The 20153-nt window shown below is 41.4% G+C and overlaps 1 protein-coding gene across 1 annotated transcript in view; it reads left to right on the forward strand.

Moving 5' to 3' along the window:
• The window catches only part of b4galnt4a (beta-1,4-N-acetyl-galactosaminyl transferase 4a), a 151928-nt gene extending 133223 nt beyond the window's left edge, over nt 1-18705 (forward strand). The window contains exons 9-20 of the mRNA XM_085281730.1: nt 8464-8530; nt 10315-10479; nt 10799-10908; nt 11459-11559; nt 11815-11888; nt 11972-13490; nt 13906-14288; nt 14409-14562; nt 14651-14723; nt 15472-15625; nt 15838-15964; nt 16615-18705. Of these exons, the coding sequence (XP_085137856.1) occupies nt 8464-8530; nt 10315-10479; nt 10799-10908; nt 11459-11559; nt 11815-11888; nt 11972-13490; nt 13906-14288; nt 14409-14562; nt 14651-14723; nt 15472-15625; nt 15838-15964; nt 16615-16729 (3042 nt within the window). The 3' untranslated portion in view covers nt 16730-18705. The remainder of the gene's footprint in view (nt 1-8463; nt 8531-10314; nt 10480-10798; nt 10909-11458; nt 11560-11814; nt 11889-11971; nt 13491-13905; nt 14289-14408; nt 14563-14650; nt 14724-15471; nt 15626-15837; nt 15965-16614) is intronic.
• The last annotated feature ends 1448 nt before the right edge of the window (nt 18706-20153 follow it).

A 20153-nucleotide genomic window follows, 5' to 3' on the forward strand; every position in this document is an offset into this window, starting at 1 on the left:
TAATTTATTTTATCAACTTTCCTTCTGACGATGCTGTCTGTGTTGAGCGCTCAGTGAATCTGCGTTCGACTACTCCGCCTAGGCTGCACTGTCGAGCGCAGATCCACTGAGCGCTCAACACAGACAGCATAGTCAGAAGGAAGAGCGCAGGGCAAGCTAGCAAGACAGAAGTTAAGCTCTCCTTGCAACATGGACCTCCCCCACTCTCTTTCAGATCTGGCGTTTGGAATTATTTTGGTTTTCATGTGACTATGACCCTGAAGGTAAGCGAGTCATGGACTAAAGTAAAACAGTATGTTGGATGTGCCATGCAATGCTCAATTACATAGGTGGGAACTAGTGTGTTAGCGCAGTTAGCTCGTTAACGTGTTGGCCGTCTAGCCCCATGCACAGGGCGATCGGCGGTAGCTCGTTAACGGAGATTTGCCGTGTTGTAGCGTTAAGGTCATTTCAACGAGATTAACCTGAAAGCACTAGTGGGAACACAACGAATATGACTGCACATTTACATCATCCTAGTGCAAAGACAAAAACAACAAGCATGCTACTAACTTTAACCGAGTCATTTAGACAGCTGTTAGCATATGATTCTCTTTATGCTGCTGAGAATATAGCCCAGAAGAAGCGTATAGTATAGCTTTTATTTTGGAAAGAGGCATTTCTCTGTAATAAACTCTCTTTTCCAAAGATGAGTGATTCCTCAATCAGATACAGGGCTCGCAAAATCGCTAGCCCGACGTCCTGGGGCTAGCGATTTTTTTCAGATGGGCTACCCTGCCCGTTGGGCTATTGTAGGAATGAAAAATCTATGTCAATGCTTTTGCATTCTTTCGGAAATGTAGCCGGGTAATTATGTCATTGGCATCGGTGAGCCACTGTCAATATGTGACATATTGAAATGCGTTTGAATTTGCGCTTGTTTTTTGCTTTCACTTTGCAATCACGCGAACTGTGTATAGAGAGCAACAGCACTGATTGGTGAGTGATGATAATTTGCGCACCAATTCCTCTGACGTTGTCTTATCAATCGTTAGCTTACTATGCAAACATGACAAGTGAAATCTCCTGCAGCAAGCTTAAACATGTGAGAGGTTGATCGTGCAGAGAATCGCTGAGCATTATGTGAGTGCGTGTGTAAAAGCAGCAGGATATATATTGTAGCGGATCAGGGCTGTTCGGGGTTCTGTTTGTACAGTTATGTTTTGTTTATGTTGCCATAGTGACGGGTGACGCCCTCTCGCTGCCACGGTGTGTCCTTCCGGGGTCAGAGGGCGCCCTGTGTGGTGTTGTTGTTGTTGCTGTGCTGTTGCCCGCTGAGCAGTTACCTAGCGGCAGTGTTCTTCTGCAGATGTCAATAAACGGCTGTGCTCCCTGGCTAGCTCACCGGAAGCAAGACCAAACGATACCTCCGTCTCCTCCTTGTCTGAGCTCGCCACATTGGTGTCAGAAGTGGGATGATGGTGGCACCCCATGTTCTGACCCGAGTGACTTTTACCCCGCCGGTCGTGACCGGCCGGTGCGCCAAAAGAAGGCACCTGGACATTTGCATGACTTTGTGTGGGGTAATGGGGTCGTCGGGGACGACTGACCCCTTAGGTGGGGGCTATGTAGCGGGTCAGGGCTGTTCGGGGTTCTGTTTGTACAGTTATGTTTTGTTTATGTTGCCATAGTGACGGGTGACGCCCTCTCGCTGCCACGGTGTGTCCTTCCGGGGTCAGAGGGCGCCCTGTGTGGTGGTGTTGTTGTTGTTGCTGTGCTGTTGCCGCGCTGAGCAGTTAGCTAGCGGCAGTGTTCTTCTGCAGATGTCAATAAACGGCTGTGCTCCCTGGCTAGCTCACGGGAAGCAAGACCAAACGATACCTCCGTCTCCTTCTTGTCTGAGCTCGCCACAATATTTTAGTTCTGCTGAGCCAAATAAGACAGGTCAGGGTGAAGAAGTGACAGCCAAAGAAAAACTTACCACAAAACGGAAAAGTTATGACAAATCAGACCATAAGGCAAAAAGAAAGTGCAGCTTTATGGTTTCATGGACAAAAGAATTTCTGTGGCTGCAATATGACAAGCGAAATAACCAGGGCTGCTCATAAGTGGTCCGAAGGTGCGCATTTGCTGTCAAAATAAAAAATGGGCACAAGATAAGAAGTTGCAACGCGTGTTTGCATACATACGATTTTAAGGAGGAGGACAGACATTTGTTTAGAACTCTTAAAGATGTCGAAGAAGCTCCTTTAAGCAATTACTGTGATGTTCCTCCACCTCCAAAGAAATGTCAGAAGGAGTCCGAACCACAAAAGAAGCGCATATTCTCGGAAAAGTAGTTGCAGGAAGTGAGCTGGCTTCAAACAAATGATGAACGCACAGAGATGTGGTGCGGAATGTGCCGTGAAAATTTAATAAATGACAAATTAAAAAGGCATGAACATTTTTTTTGTATCGAAAAAATATTGAACCGTGACACCAAAGTATCGAACCGAACCGTGAATTTTGTGTATTGTTGCACCCCTAGTATATATATGTATATATGTATATATATGTGTGTATGTATGTATGTATGTATGTATGTATGTATATATATATATTCCATTTTATGTATTAGAAACAGATTGTTTTTCATTTGTATGTAACTATTTGATTAGTTCAGACTTTTCACACTTGTTGCGCTCACTGAGTCATTCATGTCTGGCACTTCATTGCTTTGGTCTTTTCTAGTAAACATTTTTTAATCCAAATTACCTGCACACCCATTTTTATTCATTTTTCTTTATGTAGCTGCAGTGTTTTTTGTCATGTACATTTGCCTTGATTTGAAACCTGTGTGATTTTTAGTGTGACTAACTAGTTTCCCCTCAGAGCACACATTGAGTCGCTGTAGACACAATCACTACAACATCCCCGTAATTGCTATGGATATTGGACTCATTTGTCTATTGGAAATGTCTGGTCTAAGAGATTTTGGTTAATGTATAATTTAACTGAGAAAATTAAACACCCCGTCTCTGTATCCACCTCTTCATCTCCCTTTGAATGTTGTCCCTTCATCCCCAGGCAAAACAAGATGATATGACGTGGAGAAACAAACCACTTCGTGTCACTGACTGGGAATGGAAAGTGGCATTTATCCTCTAGAATGTAAATGTTTAACTCTGTTTACTTGTCAATTGAAATAAGAGTATAATCATTCATGGGCTTAAATCTTTGTTTTCATGGTTTTTAGTGTTTTACTTAGTTTTTTGGCTGTCTGCATCCTGGTCAGCTTTCATTTTATGAAGTTTGTGCAACAGTATCAGCATAGCATCAAAACACCAGCAGTCCTTTGTTTCTGCTATGCTCTGTTGGGGAGATATTTGTTCAGAGCCTGTCAGGAGTCTCTCCTTGATGCTCTGCTGCCAGGCGCTTGTCAATGGGCAGCACCACAGCTCCACAGTACTTTCAATTACTGCCAGTGTTAAAATTCACACTTTCTCTCTTCCGACCAAAGCAACTTTTCTTGCATCTCATCAGTATAGGCAATATTTCCTTGCCTTTTCTTTCACCTCACATATGATCCCTCTGCTTCCAACGCACTTGTCACATTATTAAAATGAGATCTTTCATGATTAACATTTAAAACATTTACAGGAAATTATGAAGGCTACTCCAGGAAAACTAAAACATGTGGTGTAGACACAAAATCTGTTTAAAAATGAAATACATTTGTTTAAAAGTCACGTTAAGTGTAACAAAAAATGAAACCTTTTTACTTCAGTAATAAAAACCAAGCTTTCTCGTACTATATAAGAACCTGAAAAGAATGCACAGCGTGATTTCAGAGCTATTTTCCTAATGGATATAATAGGGCCTGCTTACCACAGCCTTTTTCTTGAGCTGCTTTCGTCTCCATCCATTTATGATTAAATTATACCCCTGGGCAGTTAACAAAGGACACATAAAAACAAACAAGCCTTCCTAAGATAATATATTATTTACCATCCTCTATCTCTGTTCTAGCCTTGACCCATTTCTCAGTGCTTTCTGTCTGACAGTTCGACTTGGACAACAATCAATGTATGTTATTGTAACCACTCATATTAGGTAATTTGCATATTTAAACAACAAGTAATTATTTAAAATTGCATGACAAAATTGCATGGTGGGATGACAGGTGTTTACTTTAATTACACAAATATTATGTAGAAGTAGTAATGTTTAATAGGCATTGATCTGTAAATAACTGGATATGAGTAACTTTAGCCTATTATATTATATCAGAATAATTATAAGAAACTTAGTTTTAAATAGCATTAATATCACTTTGACCTTCAGATCAATCTTTTGAACTCAAAGAAGAGGTCAGAGGTTTTATACGGTGCTTTTTATATGTTGACAGTACACACCACATTTCTTTTAATGTCTAAGTTAGAAGGTTTTTAATCAATTTTCAACCAATAAATCATTGAGTTAATCTTGAAGACCTTGTTCGATGTAAACCAAATTTTCATGGATTGTTTATGTGACTCCATTCTACACCTCTACAAAGTTTTATCAGAATACATGTAAAACGAGCTATTGTATTTATAGGCAGAATGATGCCTATGAATACAAATTCTACCAAAAACATTAAATCCTTGGTGGAGCTAAGATTTGCAAATCTCATAAACCAATATTTAATTTACAATAGAACATAGAAAACATATCAGTTTAAAACATTTTACTACTTCATGAAAAATGTTAGCTCATTTGGAGTTTGATGACAGAAACATGTCTACACACCCCCAACTCTGGAACAAGGGGCAAAGGAAAGCTGGAAAGGGAAACTGTGCTCAAAACAGCTGGAGGAACATTTTGCAGATGATTAGGTTAACTGGCAACAGGTCTGGTTAAGGCACCATCAGTGCTGAAAGTTATATACAGGTTTTAGAGCAGCATATACTCCAATCAAGACTGCTTTTTTCTTTAGGGAAGTCCTTGCAGCAAGACGCTGCTAAACTGAATAGTCCAACTGTTACAAGAGAATGGCTTTGTAGTAGATGAGTGCCGAACTGGCTTTGCGTGCATTCAAGAATACATCATGAAATAAAAAATTATGACAAAGAAGACCCAGGACTGCTGAGCAGCAAAAAGAATGGGATAACATTCATCCTCCAACAGTCCAGCAAACTGGTCTGCTAAGTTCCCAGATGCTTACAAACTGTTGTTAACAGAAAAGAGGATTAAACATAGTAGTAATCTTTTTTTTTTTAGGTATGTTGCCACCATCAAATTTAAGTGAGCTAATATTTTTTAAATTTACAAATTTCATATGCTTTCTGTGTTTGTTGTGAATGATATATGGGTTCATAAGATTTGCATATCATTACATTTTGTGTTTATTTTACACATCATCCCAACTTTTTTGGAATTGGGGTTGCAAATAACATCAGGGTAGCGCCGCTCTCTTCTTGCCTTTTCCCCTAAGGCAGGCTTCATCAGGCTTGTTAACATCTGTCTTGTTCTGCTATGTACGACATGGAGGAAACAAGAGATGAGCTATACAAAGAACACAATGAACCTCTCTGTCCTCAGTCGAACAAATGGAAATTGACAACCTTTTAAATGTACCAAGGTGAGCTAGTACTAGCATAAAAGTCATTATTCGCAAGAATAAATCAAACAAATAAAGTGCTTAATTTCTGTTAATTTTATTTGACCACAAATCTCAAGTGGTTTGTATGTAAACTTGAAGCGGTCAGTTATTTTCATTATGTCATTTCTACTTATGTGTCACATTAACAAAACAACTTTTTATCGATAGAGCGTTGGGCTCTGGTGCAACTGATTGAATTAAGGTAACAAATACAGCAGCCAGCAGTCAGTCTTCTCAGAAGCAATAAACTCCTAATCGTTGAATGATAAAAACAAATAACAAAAGCTGCGTGTGTTATTCGGTTTGGTATCAAACCATACACTAAGAAGGATTAAAACCTTCTTTTGATCATCAGATTGAAAACAGAATCAAACCTTTATATATCAGTCGGTGGTCTAGCCTGTGTGAAACAACACTGCCTGTTGTTCATTGTCATTTTGTTTCCACTGTTGGTACTTTTTATTATTTCCCCTTGGATATTGATTTTTTTTCTCCCCCTTTCTTTTGAACTTGCAGGGCTAGTGAGCGCACCTCTGCTTTTTCCTGCTGTTTCCTGTCAAAAGTGTTTTAAAGTAAACACACCTGTACACACAAGACACACTACATTTACGCTTTCATAAAAGATGCTGTGTGTCTCCACACATGCACACGCACACTCGCTGGGTTGGAGGAATTCATTAGCAAATATATGAGGTCAGCCAATGAACAGAAGTTCACATATTTAGAAAATGGGCCCTGCAGGAGCACAAGTGTTGTGTTCCTCATCTTCACTTAAGGCTGATGACACATCAGCGGTGCTGTGCTCCACTGAGCTCTGGAAAGGGTTGTTGACATTCTTCCTAAACGCACTGCTGAAACACGCTCCGAGCCACAAGTCAAAGCATCAACTGTCATTGTCTCTCATTTTAAATTTCACAACATCTTTCGCTTGCAGCTTTGACCTGTAAAGCTGAGCCATTTTGAGTTGCATTTCTTTGGCGAAAACAAACGGGTCTGTTTTTTTGTTGTTTTTCATTATACATTCCAGAAATGCAGCTACGCAGTTACAGCCTACAGTGAAACAAAGTGGCGAGACGCAGAAAAAGAGCTCCAAAATAAGACTGTGACATGTGATTAAAAGTAATGCGAAAAAGGAAAGTAAACCTTGAAATAGGATTGATTCATGTATTTTTTAGTGTTGAATGGATGATCACTCGAGTTTTGCTGTGTGTTCTGGCGTGTAAGAATAACAGAAAGGTTGGCTGCATTTTACACTGAATATGTGGTGTCCACTTTTTTTTTTTGTCCCTCCTGGAGTTGGGTTGTGGAGCCTTCTGGCTTGACCTTGAAGACGATCACCCTGAAATGACAGCAAGATAGTGAAGCCTTTGCTGGCCTGCTGGGCCACCCCCTGGTGCTTTTCTGCATGATGTTACCCTGTGTCCTTATTTATTGTTCTTTAATGCACTACATGCACTTCTGCGGTTATGTGTGTTTCTGAAACAATGCTTTATTGGCGTGTATCATTTGCATACAGTATACAGTGCCGTGAAAAAGCATTTTCTGCCTTTCTGATTTTGTACTTTTTGTATATATGTCACATTTAAAAGTTTTAGATCCACAACATATTTTAATAATAGATAAATATAACCCGAAGAAATACAAAGTGCTGTTTTTAAATGGTGATTTTATGTTTTAAGGGAAAAAAATATTCAACCCTCTAGTGTGTCTGAATTAAAACACTTGTGCAAAGGAGAGTGGGCTGAAAACGTCTCCACAGCCTTGTGAAAGACTCATCGGTAGTTATCGTAAATGCTTGATGCTTGCAGTTCTTGCTGCCAAAGGTAGCAGAACCAGTTATTAGGTTAAAGTGATAAATGGTAAATGGACTGGTGCTTATATGCACTTTTCTACTCAATTTGAGCACTCGAAGTGCTTTCTTACTCCAAATCTCATTCACACGAATGCTTTTTTTTTCTATGCCTAAGCACTTTTAACTTTCACGCTCTCAGAGGCAACTTGGGGTTCTGCATCCTGCCCGAGGATACGTCAACATCCAGGTTCTAGGAGCCAACTTTATTTCAAAGAGTTTTTATTTATCTGGGTTAATTTTGCCAAATATGTGACAAATAGCCAGAAAAAAAGGAACCAATACGGTAGAGGGAGAAACACTGTTTCGCAGCACTGTAGATGTTGTAAATGCCTTTCTAATTTCAGAATTTGGTGCTACACTCAGCGCTTCATTTGTGATAAAATGCCCTAAAATCCAAAACAGTGTGCATGTTTTTATGCCGTGCATACACTGGGGGCATTTGCATAAGCCTGAGGAGGGTGTTTATATTTGTATTCTCAAGCTGAGGGTTGGAAAATGACCTGTCTCCTGTGATTATATCCTTGGTAACTAGAAGTGACGAGGTAATTGTGAAATCTATTTAAAAGAATTGTAGCTTGCCTCTCTGTCTCTTTCTCATCCCCTTTTTATTTCTCTCTCTCGCTGCTGTTTTCAGGTCATTACTACATCGTTTTTCTACACCTACTCATCCCCGTCTTATCCATACAGCCATGTTGTCTCTTTGTTCATGGTCTATTTTCTTTGTTTGTCATTTTCCTCTTGTTTCCTTTCCTTGCTTACACCTTTTGTAAGGATGTATATGTCCTACATTCTTTATTCTGTTTCCTCTTCTGTCTTCAACTATGTGTGTTTATAGAAAAACCCTGCTTCAGATCGATCCTGTGATGTTGTTAAGATCAATAACACAGAGTGTCACAGCTCAGGCAGCAAAGACTGATGGACGATTTCTGCTCGCCGTATACTTTGAACATGTTGGCATTTAGTTTTCTCGCTCAGTCCCTTTTCTCTCACTCTCTGCTCTCACACACAGTGGCGTCCGTTCCTGCCTGGTCTGAAATATGAAGTGATAGACTCGGCCTACATCTCCCTCTACACAGGTAAGAGCAATTCATCAAATTTGTGTCATCTTGTCGTGGAATCTAATAATTTCATGATTAATTTTTTGTATTTATTGGCATTTACACACTGGACTTTGTTAATAGAAAATCTGCTGAAAATGCTCAGCTGAGAGCTTGCCAAAAGGAAAGGCTCAATCATGCCATAGAAACAACCTATTTAAACCAAAATGTTCTTCTGTGGGTTCACTGCAGATGTCAGTTTGAGAACACAGCATGTATTCCCTACGTGCGGCTAAAGAGAAGTTTCAGGATCTAATAGATGATCTATTTTCTTCCATAGGTGTCATTCTTAGCAGAAATGAGAACACTATCTCCAGAGTAGATGTCTAACCTTTATAGCTCCAAGAATAGTAATGTGTCACAAAGATTCAGCATCGTTAACAGGGGGAAATGCCAGCTGCACAGAAAATGATGTGTGGAGTTGTCATCTTGGGCAAAGCTGCAGTGTTATGTGGATGCATGCCAAATCCTGTCTTCTTGTTTATGACAAGCTGTGACAGAGAGGAATGAAGCCTCGTACCATATATGAGGTCACCTGCTGGATTCGAGCATTACCATCTCCTCATCTGTCTCCCGTCCTCCACCCATCCATCCCTTCTCCTCCCTCATGTCACTCTGCCTCCCTCAGTTGTTTTTTCCATTCACTCACTCTGGAAATTATTTAATAATCCTTCCTGTTTGAGCAAAAACATGCATCTCTTTGCTCTGGGACACCAGTTAAAGTTGTAGGACTTTGATTCTGCAATCAGTGTTGCATTGTATAAGTGGAATACTTGCACATAAATTTAGAGGTATTTTGTTATGTACCTGAAAAACTATCCCAAGCTATTTTTATGTCTTTCATTGTGCCACGCTTCCCTCTGCTCATGCAAGTGTTTTTCTGTCTATAGTTTCAAAATAAATTCTTACTGGCACAACCTGAATTGGAAGCTCCATTTGTGTAATAATGCCACAGATTATGTTTCATAATTTAAGTGAAAAAACACCAAAGATGCAGTCAACTTAGTTGCTATAAATGTGTAAAGTTAAACAAGCATTTTTTTCTTTGGTTTCCTTTGTTTTTGTTGCAAAGATCCATCTCAATATCTCTGCTGCACATAAATGAATGCTGTGGTTTTGATGATAATACAAATATATGAAAAATGATGCAATTTTTTCACAGGAAGAAAAAGGGGTTCCATTATTTTGCTGATCAACGAGCCCATTAGTCAACATTTGCAAGACTTGTGTGTAGTAAAAACCAGCAGTGTGATCAACAGATATCTTATTGTTTGGGAAAAAAAGAGAGAAAGATGGTGGACACAATTCACCCTCGTGAGGATAAAAATTATGCTGACCACCCTGTTAATTATAAAGCACTTCTCCCATCAGGCATTGCCACTGACATGCCATTAATCACGCGTGCGCTCTCCTCCTACCCTGTTATCGATTGGTATAATTATGACTCGGCTCTGTTCTGCTTTTGTTTGCTTCAACTTTTTTCTGATCCTTCACTTCAGCTTTTGTTAGGGTTCTCCTCCTCTTCCTCTGCTTCCTTTGTGCCATCTCCCCTCTGCTTCTCCTTCTGTCTCTTCCTTCCTCAGTCGCCACCTCATCATAGATGGTAGCGATTTTGCTGTAATTGTGGCCCAAATCATATCTTCTTTTAAACATTAAATATCAAATTTGTCCATTGTGAGGAGCATAAAAAAGGAAATGAGATAAAGAATCTTTCTCTTTTCCGCTGACTCTAACTTAATGTCTCTTCACTGCTTTTTTTCCAGATGAGTCCAATCTGAAGATGAACAGTGTGGACCACATCCCTCAGACCTTGGCCAGTCACATCCGTCTCCCAGAGGAGACACAGCCTCAGGGTCTGGAGGGAGGCCGTACCATCCTGCATGGAGCTGATATGCTGAAGCCGGATCCCAGGGACACCTTCTATAGCAGTAAATCTGCCATTCATCATTTCAGGCTGTCCTCTTTCTCTGTCTTCATCCTGATTTTCTGGCCTGTCGTTTTCTCTAAATGCCTGATTGTCTGGCTCGATTGTCTGCAGTTGTCATCTTAGCTGTATTCAGACTGTAATTTCATCCAGTAGGCTGTGTTCCATTTTTTCTGGATTTTCCTGCTTTTTTTTCATCACTCACCTATCTGACTCTTAGATTTTTATTTATTCATTTATTTAAGTGTTCTATACACACATTGGTTTGGCCTAGTTGTTGAATAACTGCCTGCCTCTTCCTGTCACTCTCTGTCTCTTCTCAGCCCCTATGATTGATCCCTCTCGACTGGAAAACGTTCTTCCGGCCTGTCTTTACTCTCCAACCTATGTAGTCAAAGATTTCCCCATTGCCAGATACCAGGGCCTGCAGTTCGTAAGTCACTTTCCATCTGGGTCACAAAAAGAGTGACGCTTTTGTTCGAATCAGCTTTTATTTTTCGACAGTCAGCTGTTGCTAAAAGTAGACTAGCGGGGTCATCAGAAATGTGACCAGATATGGTAGTGGCCCTTAAAAAGTATTCCCAGTGTAATATCCCGATCAACTGCGCAGCAAACAGAGAAACAGAGAAGCTACATCTGTGCTGATTTGGATATCGCCACTGCATCTCTCCCTTTGTGTCAAGCACAGCATAAACAAAGTAAGTGGAGGGCAGTGTTGAGCACTGCTCCCCCCTTTAGGGCAGCACAGGTTACTGCAACATCTGCAAAGATGAACGATAACTGGTATGAGAGAGAGATGCAAGTTACACAGCAAATCCATTTCAGATTAGACAAGAATGACCTTAACAAAATGCAGCATTATATAAAGTGACTGGTTGTAATTAAACACTGTCACAAAGTGCACATAGTTTAACCTAACTTTTCCTCCTGTCACTGTTTTCTGGGGCGATTGCATTTTTGATTGACATGTCTCTGTTTATCAGGTCTATCTGTCTTTCGTCTACCCTAATGACTTCACGCGCCTCACCCACATGGAGCGAGAAAACAAGTGTTTCTACAGAGAGTCCCCTATCTACTTGGAGAAGTAAGGGCATTATTACTTTTATCTCTTAGGGAGGTATGGGAACATTTGTCTTTGTCTTGTATATATGAGCGCGTACACTGATTATGCAGAATAAGTGTTCAAGTGTCTGTGAATCTGATGGCAGTGATTCATGTGACCCCTCACTAAGAGATTAAGTGTATTATGCTGCAAGGCACATCGAAACTTCAACCTTCTGTTAATGCATGTGGCCGTGTGTGTGCGTGTGCCTGTGCTGCCTCTTGTTTTGTCTGCCAGGTTTGGTTTCTACAAATATATGAAGATGGATGAGGAAGAAGATGACAGGCCGTTCTTCTTCCCGAACCCAGATGGTAACTAATAATGAGCAAACACATGCACCCAACTGCACACGTACAGACTCTCATTCAACTTTAAGTCTCTTTCGTGTCCCCAGATTTCCTAGAGGAGGAGGAGGTGGTAGATACAGAGGATGAGGCAGAGATTGTTGGCACACAGTCACCCAAGAAGCCCTCTTATCCAAGCCAGACCAGCCATACTTCAAATCCCTCCTATCGGCAATCAAAGTCTGAGCCCACACCAGCTGGCCGAGACAAGGAGAAAGAGAAGGAGGATCCTAATGATGAAGAAGATGAGGGCCCAGTCAACAGTATCATACAGCACAGAGAAAGGAGGCGTTTTCCTCGCAGAGACAGACAGATGGATAGGGATTTGGACAGAGACTGGGGGAGAGATCATACAAGGGAGAATATGAGAAAAGACACGGGGAAGAGACTTGAAAACATCGAAGCAAGGGTTCTTCAGCCTGATATCGAAAGCGTGGTTAGGGGTCGCTCTCTGTCCTGGGTCCACACTGATTCTGCAGAACTAGACCCTGCCAGGAAAGGCGGAGGAACAGGTGGCGGAGAAGACAGGGGAGTTGACACACGGACTAAACTCAGCAAGTCTTCTCTTCTCTTTCCCCAAAAGTCGTCCCTCTCTGCCCTTGCTAGCCGAGCCAGGCAGATCCTCAGCAACTCTGCACATGGCAACAACCTCCACGATAGGCTTCCCGGGAGCAAAAAAGAGAAGAGAGAGGAGAACAAGATCTACATCACCAGGCCCAAGCCTGCAAGGGAGAGAGAGAAGGAGAGGGAGCAGCGGCGAGAGAGGAGGGACGAGAGGGCATCTCGCCACCCTAGAGAGGTTTTCCCAGGAGTCTTTTTGTATCAGACTGGAAAGACCACCAGGCTGGTAAACCTGGGTGCCAGGAGACGTGGTGGGGGAGGCGTAACAGGAAGTAGGAGTCTGATTAGTGCGCCTCAGCTCTGGCCTAACCCCCCTATAAAAGAAGGTAAGGCTTCTCCTCACAATGGAAGCACCAACACACACAATGAAAGTGTGGTAAAGTCTTCTAACAAGGCAACAGGGGCAAGAACGCCAGAGAAAAGCAAAAGCAAAGGAGAGCACCGGGATTTAAAGACTACTATCATGGCTGACCCACCCAGTAAAGAACACCACCTAATCGAACCGTCCTCTCACCGCGGTCCCCCTCATCCCTCTGTTACCCCACCAAGATTAAACTTTACAGACAACACAATCCAAGGTCAATCACGGGTTACTTCTTACCTGCGAACCTCAGAGATTACAGAGTCCCAGCAGCAGCCAGACCCCAACCCTCCAGATATCGACCAAGAAACAAACCACTCTAATCCTGATCCCGACCCCGAGCCAGAGCCAGAGGAGGGTGAAATGTCAGATTACAGCTACGAGGAGGTGGAGGCTCGGCCAGGTTGGGCAGAGGAGAGCATTAACTGGCAGAGGACTTTCTCGGTCAATCCGATGGACTTTGAGCTTCTGCGCTCTGACTGGAATGACTTGCGCTGTAATGTGTCTGGGAACCTGCAGCTAGCAGAGAGCGAGGTGGTGGACGTGCTGGCACAGTACATGGAGAAACTCAATGAGCACAATGGGGGGTAAGCATGGCAAAATGAAATAAAACAGACAAGGTCTATGTTTCCCTGCATCCTTGTTAGTTTAGGTGTGGTACTTATGCTAATCGTTATATAAAGCAAAAGGTAATTTTGCTGCAACATATTGCTCATGTCCTGGTGCTTTGAAGTCTTGCTCTCAGTCTTCAGTATGCTGATTACAATTTTCTTCAGTAGTTCTTGCAAAGCTCGATGTTATTTGTGTGAAGTAGCTTCTCTGTTGTTATTTTCATCATCCATGCTAAATTCAATGTGCCACAGATAATGAGAATCAGCTTTTTTGAAGTGGTTTGTACACACAAACAATAATTAATCCACTTGTGCCAATGATGTAAAACGTTGTATTCTATATGTGCAACCTCTCTGTGTATTTTCAATATTTTCTGTCTGTCTGCCCTAGGATCTACACCCTGTTGCGAATTATCAACGTTGAAAAGCGGCGTGACTCGGCAAGAGGGAACCGGTACCTCGTGGAGCTGGAGCTTATGGAGAGAGGACGTAGCGTGGTACGCCTTTCAGAATACATTTACCTGCTCCTACACCGCAGCAAGCAGGGGGAGGAAAGTTTAGAGAACACAGACTCTGCCCCTGCCTCAGCACCGGCTTCGGCCCTCTCCACTGCCACTCCCAGCCTCACCACCCCACCGCCTCCTCCTCCTCCCACCAAGTCGTCTGGCCGAGCAGCAGCAACACCCTGGAGCACTGCATATGCTAAGCCCCTGCTATGCCAGCCAGTCATGCTCCAATGGAGGAAAGATGTCATGGTACACTTTGTGGTCCCAGGTGAGTCAAAAGTGAATCCAGGGCAGATTCAGCATCCTTCAGATGAATAATTTATTTGCCTATACTTTCTTTGTTTTCTCAACTTGCTGTCCTTTTGCCTTTGGTATTACTGTTCTTCAGTAAAAAACCAGGCTCGCTGGGTGCAGCAGTTCATCTCTGACATGGAAAATCTTCACCGGCAGACAAAAGATGACAATTTCAGCATCATCATTGTGGATTTTGAGAGCGAAGATATGGACGTGGAGCAGGCACTTCGAGAGAGCAGTGTGCCAAGGTGTGTGCATGTGACACGAGGAGCTGTGTGCTGTGACTTTTAATATTTTGAAGGCTGCCGCGCTTTATATATATTTGTGTTTTGGCAGATATGAGTATCTTAGGAGAGAAGGCAACTTTGAGCGCTCGGCAGGACTGCAGATGGGAGTGGACACTATTGAGGTCAGTGAAACAAGCACACATAGAGAAGATGACAATATGTGAGCTGGCAGGCAAAAGCCACTCACTGAAGGTCAGACGCTTGCACAGACCACATGACCTTTACTGGCTGATGGACAGGCAGAAAGAACACTCATGCATAATGAATGCATCACAGCGAGGTTGGTCTGTCATGGACTGTGGATCTCACCCTTATCTCCAAGCCTCCTACTGCCTTCCTTGGCTCTCTCGCACAGAGTCCAGCTGTGGCTGACAGGGAATTCCTTAGACAGATAGCCGCATATCCTCTGTCATATGTATGCCATAGCTGTCACATCCACTCCCTCTCACAGGTTATTTGTGTGCATGTGCCCTTACACCATTCTGTGGCTGTCTCTGTCTCGCACACATGCATACCCACCCATGGGAGAATGGAGCAGCTGGAAGTCTGGACAGACGTTGATCCGTCAGTTGACTGTCAGTGCTGTCATGGTGGGATGACACGACTGTCACTCATATCTAAATGACCTATGGGCTGTTGACGTGACGACAACCCACTCATGCCGAGCACAGACCTAAAGAGAGCTTCTGCTCTCGTTAATCCTAAAAGCCCATGTAAAAAGCGGTAAAGCGCATGTGAACATCCGCTTGTCTTGCACCAGCTTACACACACAAAAATCAGACATTTCTTTTGCCTAGTTGAAGGAAGGATTTTGATATCATTTGGATGTAGCAAACATACTTGAGCATTTCTTTGCATTTTCTCCCACAGGACAGCCACAGCATCGTATTCCTGTGTGACCTGCACATCCATTTCCCTCTCAACATCTTGGAAAGCATCAGGAAGCACTGCGTGGAGGGACGCCTTGCTTTTGCTCCCATTGTCATGAGACTCAGCTGTGGTAGTTCACCACAGGAGCCTGATGGTAACACACAAAAAATACACGTGTTACATATTAACAAAGACTTAGTTTGAAGGGGCACTGAAACTCATTCCCCAGTTACGGTGATATATGTGATTTTTATTTTATATGTGTAGTAAATACACTTTTTGAAGTACAGTCATGTATAGGCATCAGATTTTCCTGTTGCTGCACCATCAAACTGTATGACTCAGTGCTTTTCTTTTGTCTCTAAGGTTACTGGGAGGTAAACGGCTTTGGTCTGTTTGGAATTTATAAATCAGATTTTGATAAAATTGGAGGGATGAACACAGAAGAGTTCAAAGACCGCTGGGGTGGAGAGGATTGGGAACTGTTGGACAGGTAGCTCTGCAACATAAACACTCTCAAAGCATGTATGACACAGAGTGAACAAACTAGTGAACATCTAATTTAACCTCAAAAGCTGTGTAAAAGCAGTGCATGTTGTAAAAAATGTCCCTGTGTTTTGTAAAAGTTTATATTATTAGTGAAAGTGCAGCTCAGGAAGGGAAGATCACAAGAAGCTTTAAAAAGCTGAACATTTATGTTTATAGTGATCAGGAAATTATCTTTTAAATTGTAATTTTTCAATGTTAGTCCTTTAATCTGCGTTGTGGCAGAGGAAATTATAGCTGTAGCAATTTCAAAACTTGAGCTAAAGAAACCGAAGATTATTATGTATTCATGCGGTATCAGAATAACACAATTTTCTGACTTGGGAAAAAAAAGACCTTACCTGACTTAAAAGAAGTAATTTAAAGCAAGGACACAGCTATCAACGTGTTGTTTAAACGCTCAAGGTAATAAAATACAGCGTACCTTCATTCTAATGTTCATGTTGTTCATGTCCAAATTCTCATTTAGAAGTACACGAACACATGAAAATCAGGGTTATCAGCTTATATGCAGGGTTATCTTTTAGTGTAGAAGTGTATTTGCAATATGATCTGAGACAAAAAATGAAACTTCTCTCTGTCTCTCTCGTTCGTTAGGGTCCTGCAGAACGGTTTGGAAGTAGAAAGACTACGCTTGAGGAACTTCTTTCACTACTACCACTCCAAGAGAGGCATGTGGAATGCCCAAAACAAAAAAACTCCCAAGGGATAGCGCAGCCTGTTGGTCAGAGGATCCTAAACCTACCTGCAGACCCACTGTGTGTGTGAGAGAGAGACCTGTCGGAGCTCGCTCACTGCCTGAATTCTGCCTTTTCGAAACAGGCTCCTTTCAGGGACTCCTCGGACCCTGTTGTGTATTTGTCTGTACGAGGAAACTGATTCCAAATTTGAAATTTGGAGGCGTGCTTTTTACGCAGACGGACCTGAGTCATCACTTTGCCTCACTGACTGAACTACTGTACAGAGAGAAGAGTTATTTTTATTCTCCTTTTCTCTGTCCTTTTTGGTGCAATGTTTTCAGACAGACTGGAAAGCAGAGAGCGTGTGTGTTTGTATGTGTGGGTATGTATATATAGGTGTGTGGGTGTGTTGCCATGACGGAAAGCACCCCTTTTTTTTTTTTCTAACACGGAGATGTGGAGACAACCTAAGATCTTTTTGCTAACATGCTCTCACGCGGGAGCCTAATAGAATGTGTGTCAACGTGTTCATCAGGCGATTCAGACGCAGGGTTGTAGCTCAAGTAGAGGAACACTTTGTTTGATAAAGCAGTACATCAACTTCTACCTGTTAAATATCATTGACTAGAATGACTGAGGTGCTGAACTCCTCTTTGTATCTGATATTATAAACCACAGAAAGTTTTCCGTTCAGAAAAAGCCCTTTCTCAAACAGATACATCCCTTTCTGCCCCTCTTTCTCCTTCTGTATCACCTTTATTTTATTCCTTTCTTTATCCTTTTCCTTGTCATGCTAACTTGTGTGTTTGTATCTGTTTGTAATATTATTTTATAATGTCAATTTTAAAATAGAGCATTTATAATAATGCAAGCTATTGGTTATGACTTGATTTGTTTTAAGTGATGAGGGGGTTTTTCTTTTTTTTTTTAACAAGGGACTTTTATTTATCTGGATTAAGCATGTGCTTACATTTGGCATGCTATTCCTGTTCAATAACACTGAATTTGTGAGCATTTCAGATCTACTGACAGATTTTTTTGTTTGCAAACTTCATTTCTCGTATTAAAATCCCACAGAGACGGGGAATGCTTGGCTGTCGAAAATACAGATACTCTTCTGTTTGAGCTTGTTTTAAGCGCTAACAGAAGGGAGACCAGTTCATGTGTGGGACACAGTGGTGCAAGGCATGGCTGTTTCACAAATGTGTGCCTTTATCAGGGTTTGGCTGCAGGCAGTTTTTAAGCTACTTTAATGACTGACGAGGGCCGAGACAAGCAGAAATACAACGGTATTTATCAGCAGGCTGTAAAGTCAGTGTAAATTCAGATATACTGTAAAAAGAGGAAAATAATATTCTCTTTAAAGGATCATAGAAGTGTCACTGTTTATTGTATTATCTCAAAAGAAAGGACATGTTTGATTGAGGTTTTAGTGATACGAAGTGTTCACTGGTGAGATAGAAGGAGAATCGTTAAGAATGACTACTGAGTGGGAACAGAGGGTGTGATAAAGAGTCACTGGCAGCTGCAGTCCAGTAGGACCCCACCTGCTCCCATTATTTTGGCTGGAGGCCGGGCTCCTAATGCCTTCTGTTTATGCAACATGGCACTTATATTGAGGAAGAGTGGCTGGAGGGCTCTTGGCTGGACATGTATATGGATGAACACTAACGATCTGTTATTGACTATATGATTGTCAAAATGCCCTCTAGACCTTTTTTGCCTCTACAGAAAAAAAGGTCTACACTGTACATAATTTTGCATTCACATGGGACTATTTAAAATAAAGGAAACACATTAATATAAGAATATATATATATATATAGATATATATATATATATGAAACATTTACAAAATGAAAAATAAGTATACATTCCGAGGTAATTTCTGTGAAATTGTTTTGTAGAGAAAAGGTTTTAAGAATGTATTGTACTTTTATTTTCATTTGTTGTTTGTTTGTTTGTTTTTTGTTTTTGCAAATAAACTTTTATCCTTACATCTGGATAATATTTTAGTTTTTTTGTTGTGCGTTTATTTATGTTTTTGGAACCCTGGTCTCAATACAGAAAAAGTGACACAAAAGTAAAATAAAAATGTTATTTGTTTTTCTGACCACACGGTGGTGCTCGTCCCACACGGGCCGTGAAGTGGTAAAATGGAGACATGGAAATAACATTGCTCAACATATTTTGAGCAGAGGTAGGGTGATTCATTGCCAGAGAAATAAAGCTTACTACAGCTGACTTTTCCAGTTTTCAATTATTTCACGATATTTTTTTTAAATGAACATCTATTTGTCAATATAAAGGATAAATAACATTTTCCCATTGCTATATTTTCTGTAAACTATAGTGTTCGAAGGATTTGCAAATTATAGCTTTTTGTTATTATTTATATGCTACACATTTGTTTTTGGGAAATCTACATGAACAAAACAGCCAGAGTATTACACATGAATTTGTCTGGGAAACACTACTTTCAATACGCTACGATGACGTCAGTCAGGTGATGAAGCTTCCTCCGAAAAATGGTTTCTAATACATCCAGAGAACTCATTGTGCATTGATCACATATCACACTGTGATCACATATGAGTGATATGTGAGAAGTGAAACATCATGACGCTAACATTAAAAAACTTCCCAGCAGAACTGACATTTAATCATTGACACGGTTGTGGCTTTCCTCTCTAGATCATGAAGTAAGCGCTGTCCACACCACAGCTAAACAAGGTCTGGATGAGGCAAGCGCTGACCCCTTGTGATCTCCTCTCCCGTGTCCCGTGTGTCTTATGCTCTGACTAACAGCAAGAAATTGGGGAGTTTACATGTACTTTAGTTTTTTCAGTTTCTATGACTGACTAATACAGACAGCATGATACGAGTGCATGTACATATCAGGACTGGGTTTTTCCACTTCAAGCACACAGACGATATGTCATGTAACATGTGGGTCTGTATATACAAGATAACATTTATTGCAGCCACTGTTGCGGTCCAGCAGGTACGTAGAGTGAGTCTTGTGCTTTAAACCCCTTATGTGTAATCGAGACACACCCTGCCTATGTGAGCGCAGACTAATGAGAAGCAGGTAGTAACAGGCCTATTTTTTATTAGTTCTGCTGAACTGGTGCTGAATGAGCAGAATGTACAGTGCACTACTAGTTAACCACTACAAAATCTCTCATTATTCGAGCTGTTGCAGTATTTCTGCCTTCCTTCCTGTTCTAAATAAGCTTAAAATGCAGTTTTCGGTGAAAACCCTAAACCTTGTACAGTCAAAAGTAAACTTTACTCCACCTCATATGGTATAAGTCTTACACCATTACTAGGCGCTCAGAGTATCTGTTATACTTACAGTGCAGTTGACTAATATGCAGTGAACAAGCCATGTACTTCTGAGTGAACGAGAGGAACTAACTAGGGACTGGATGATGTGCCATGTATCTGTTACTG

The sequence above is a fragment of the Mchenga conophoros genome, linkage group LG7 (assembly GCF_057382185.1).
Source record: "Mchenga conophoros isolate Kocher_MC1m ecotype Shallow Benthic linkage group LG7, M_conophoros_male_GT1.1, whole genome shotgun sequence".
Classification (NCBI taxonomy): Eukaryota; Metazoa; Chordata; class Actinopteri; order Cichliformes; family Cichlidae; genus Mchenga; species Mchenga conophoros.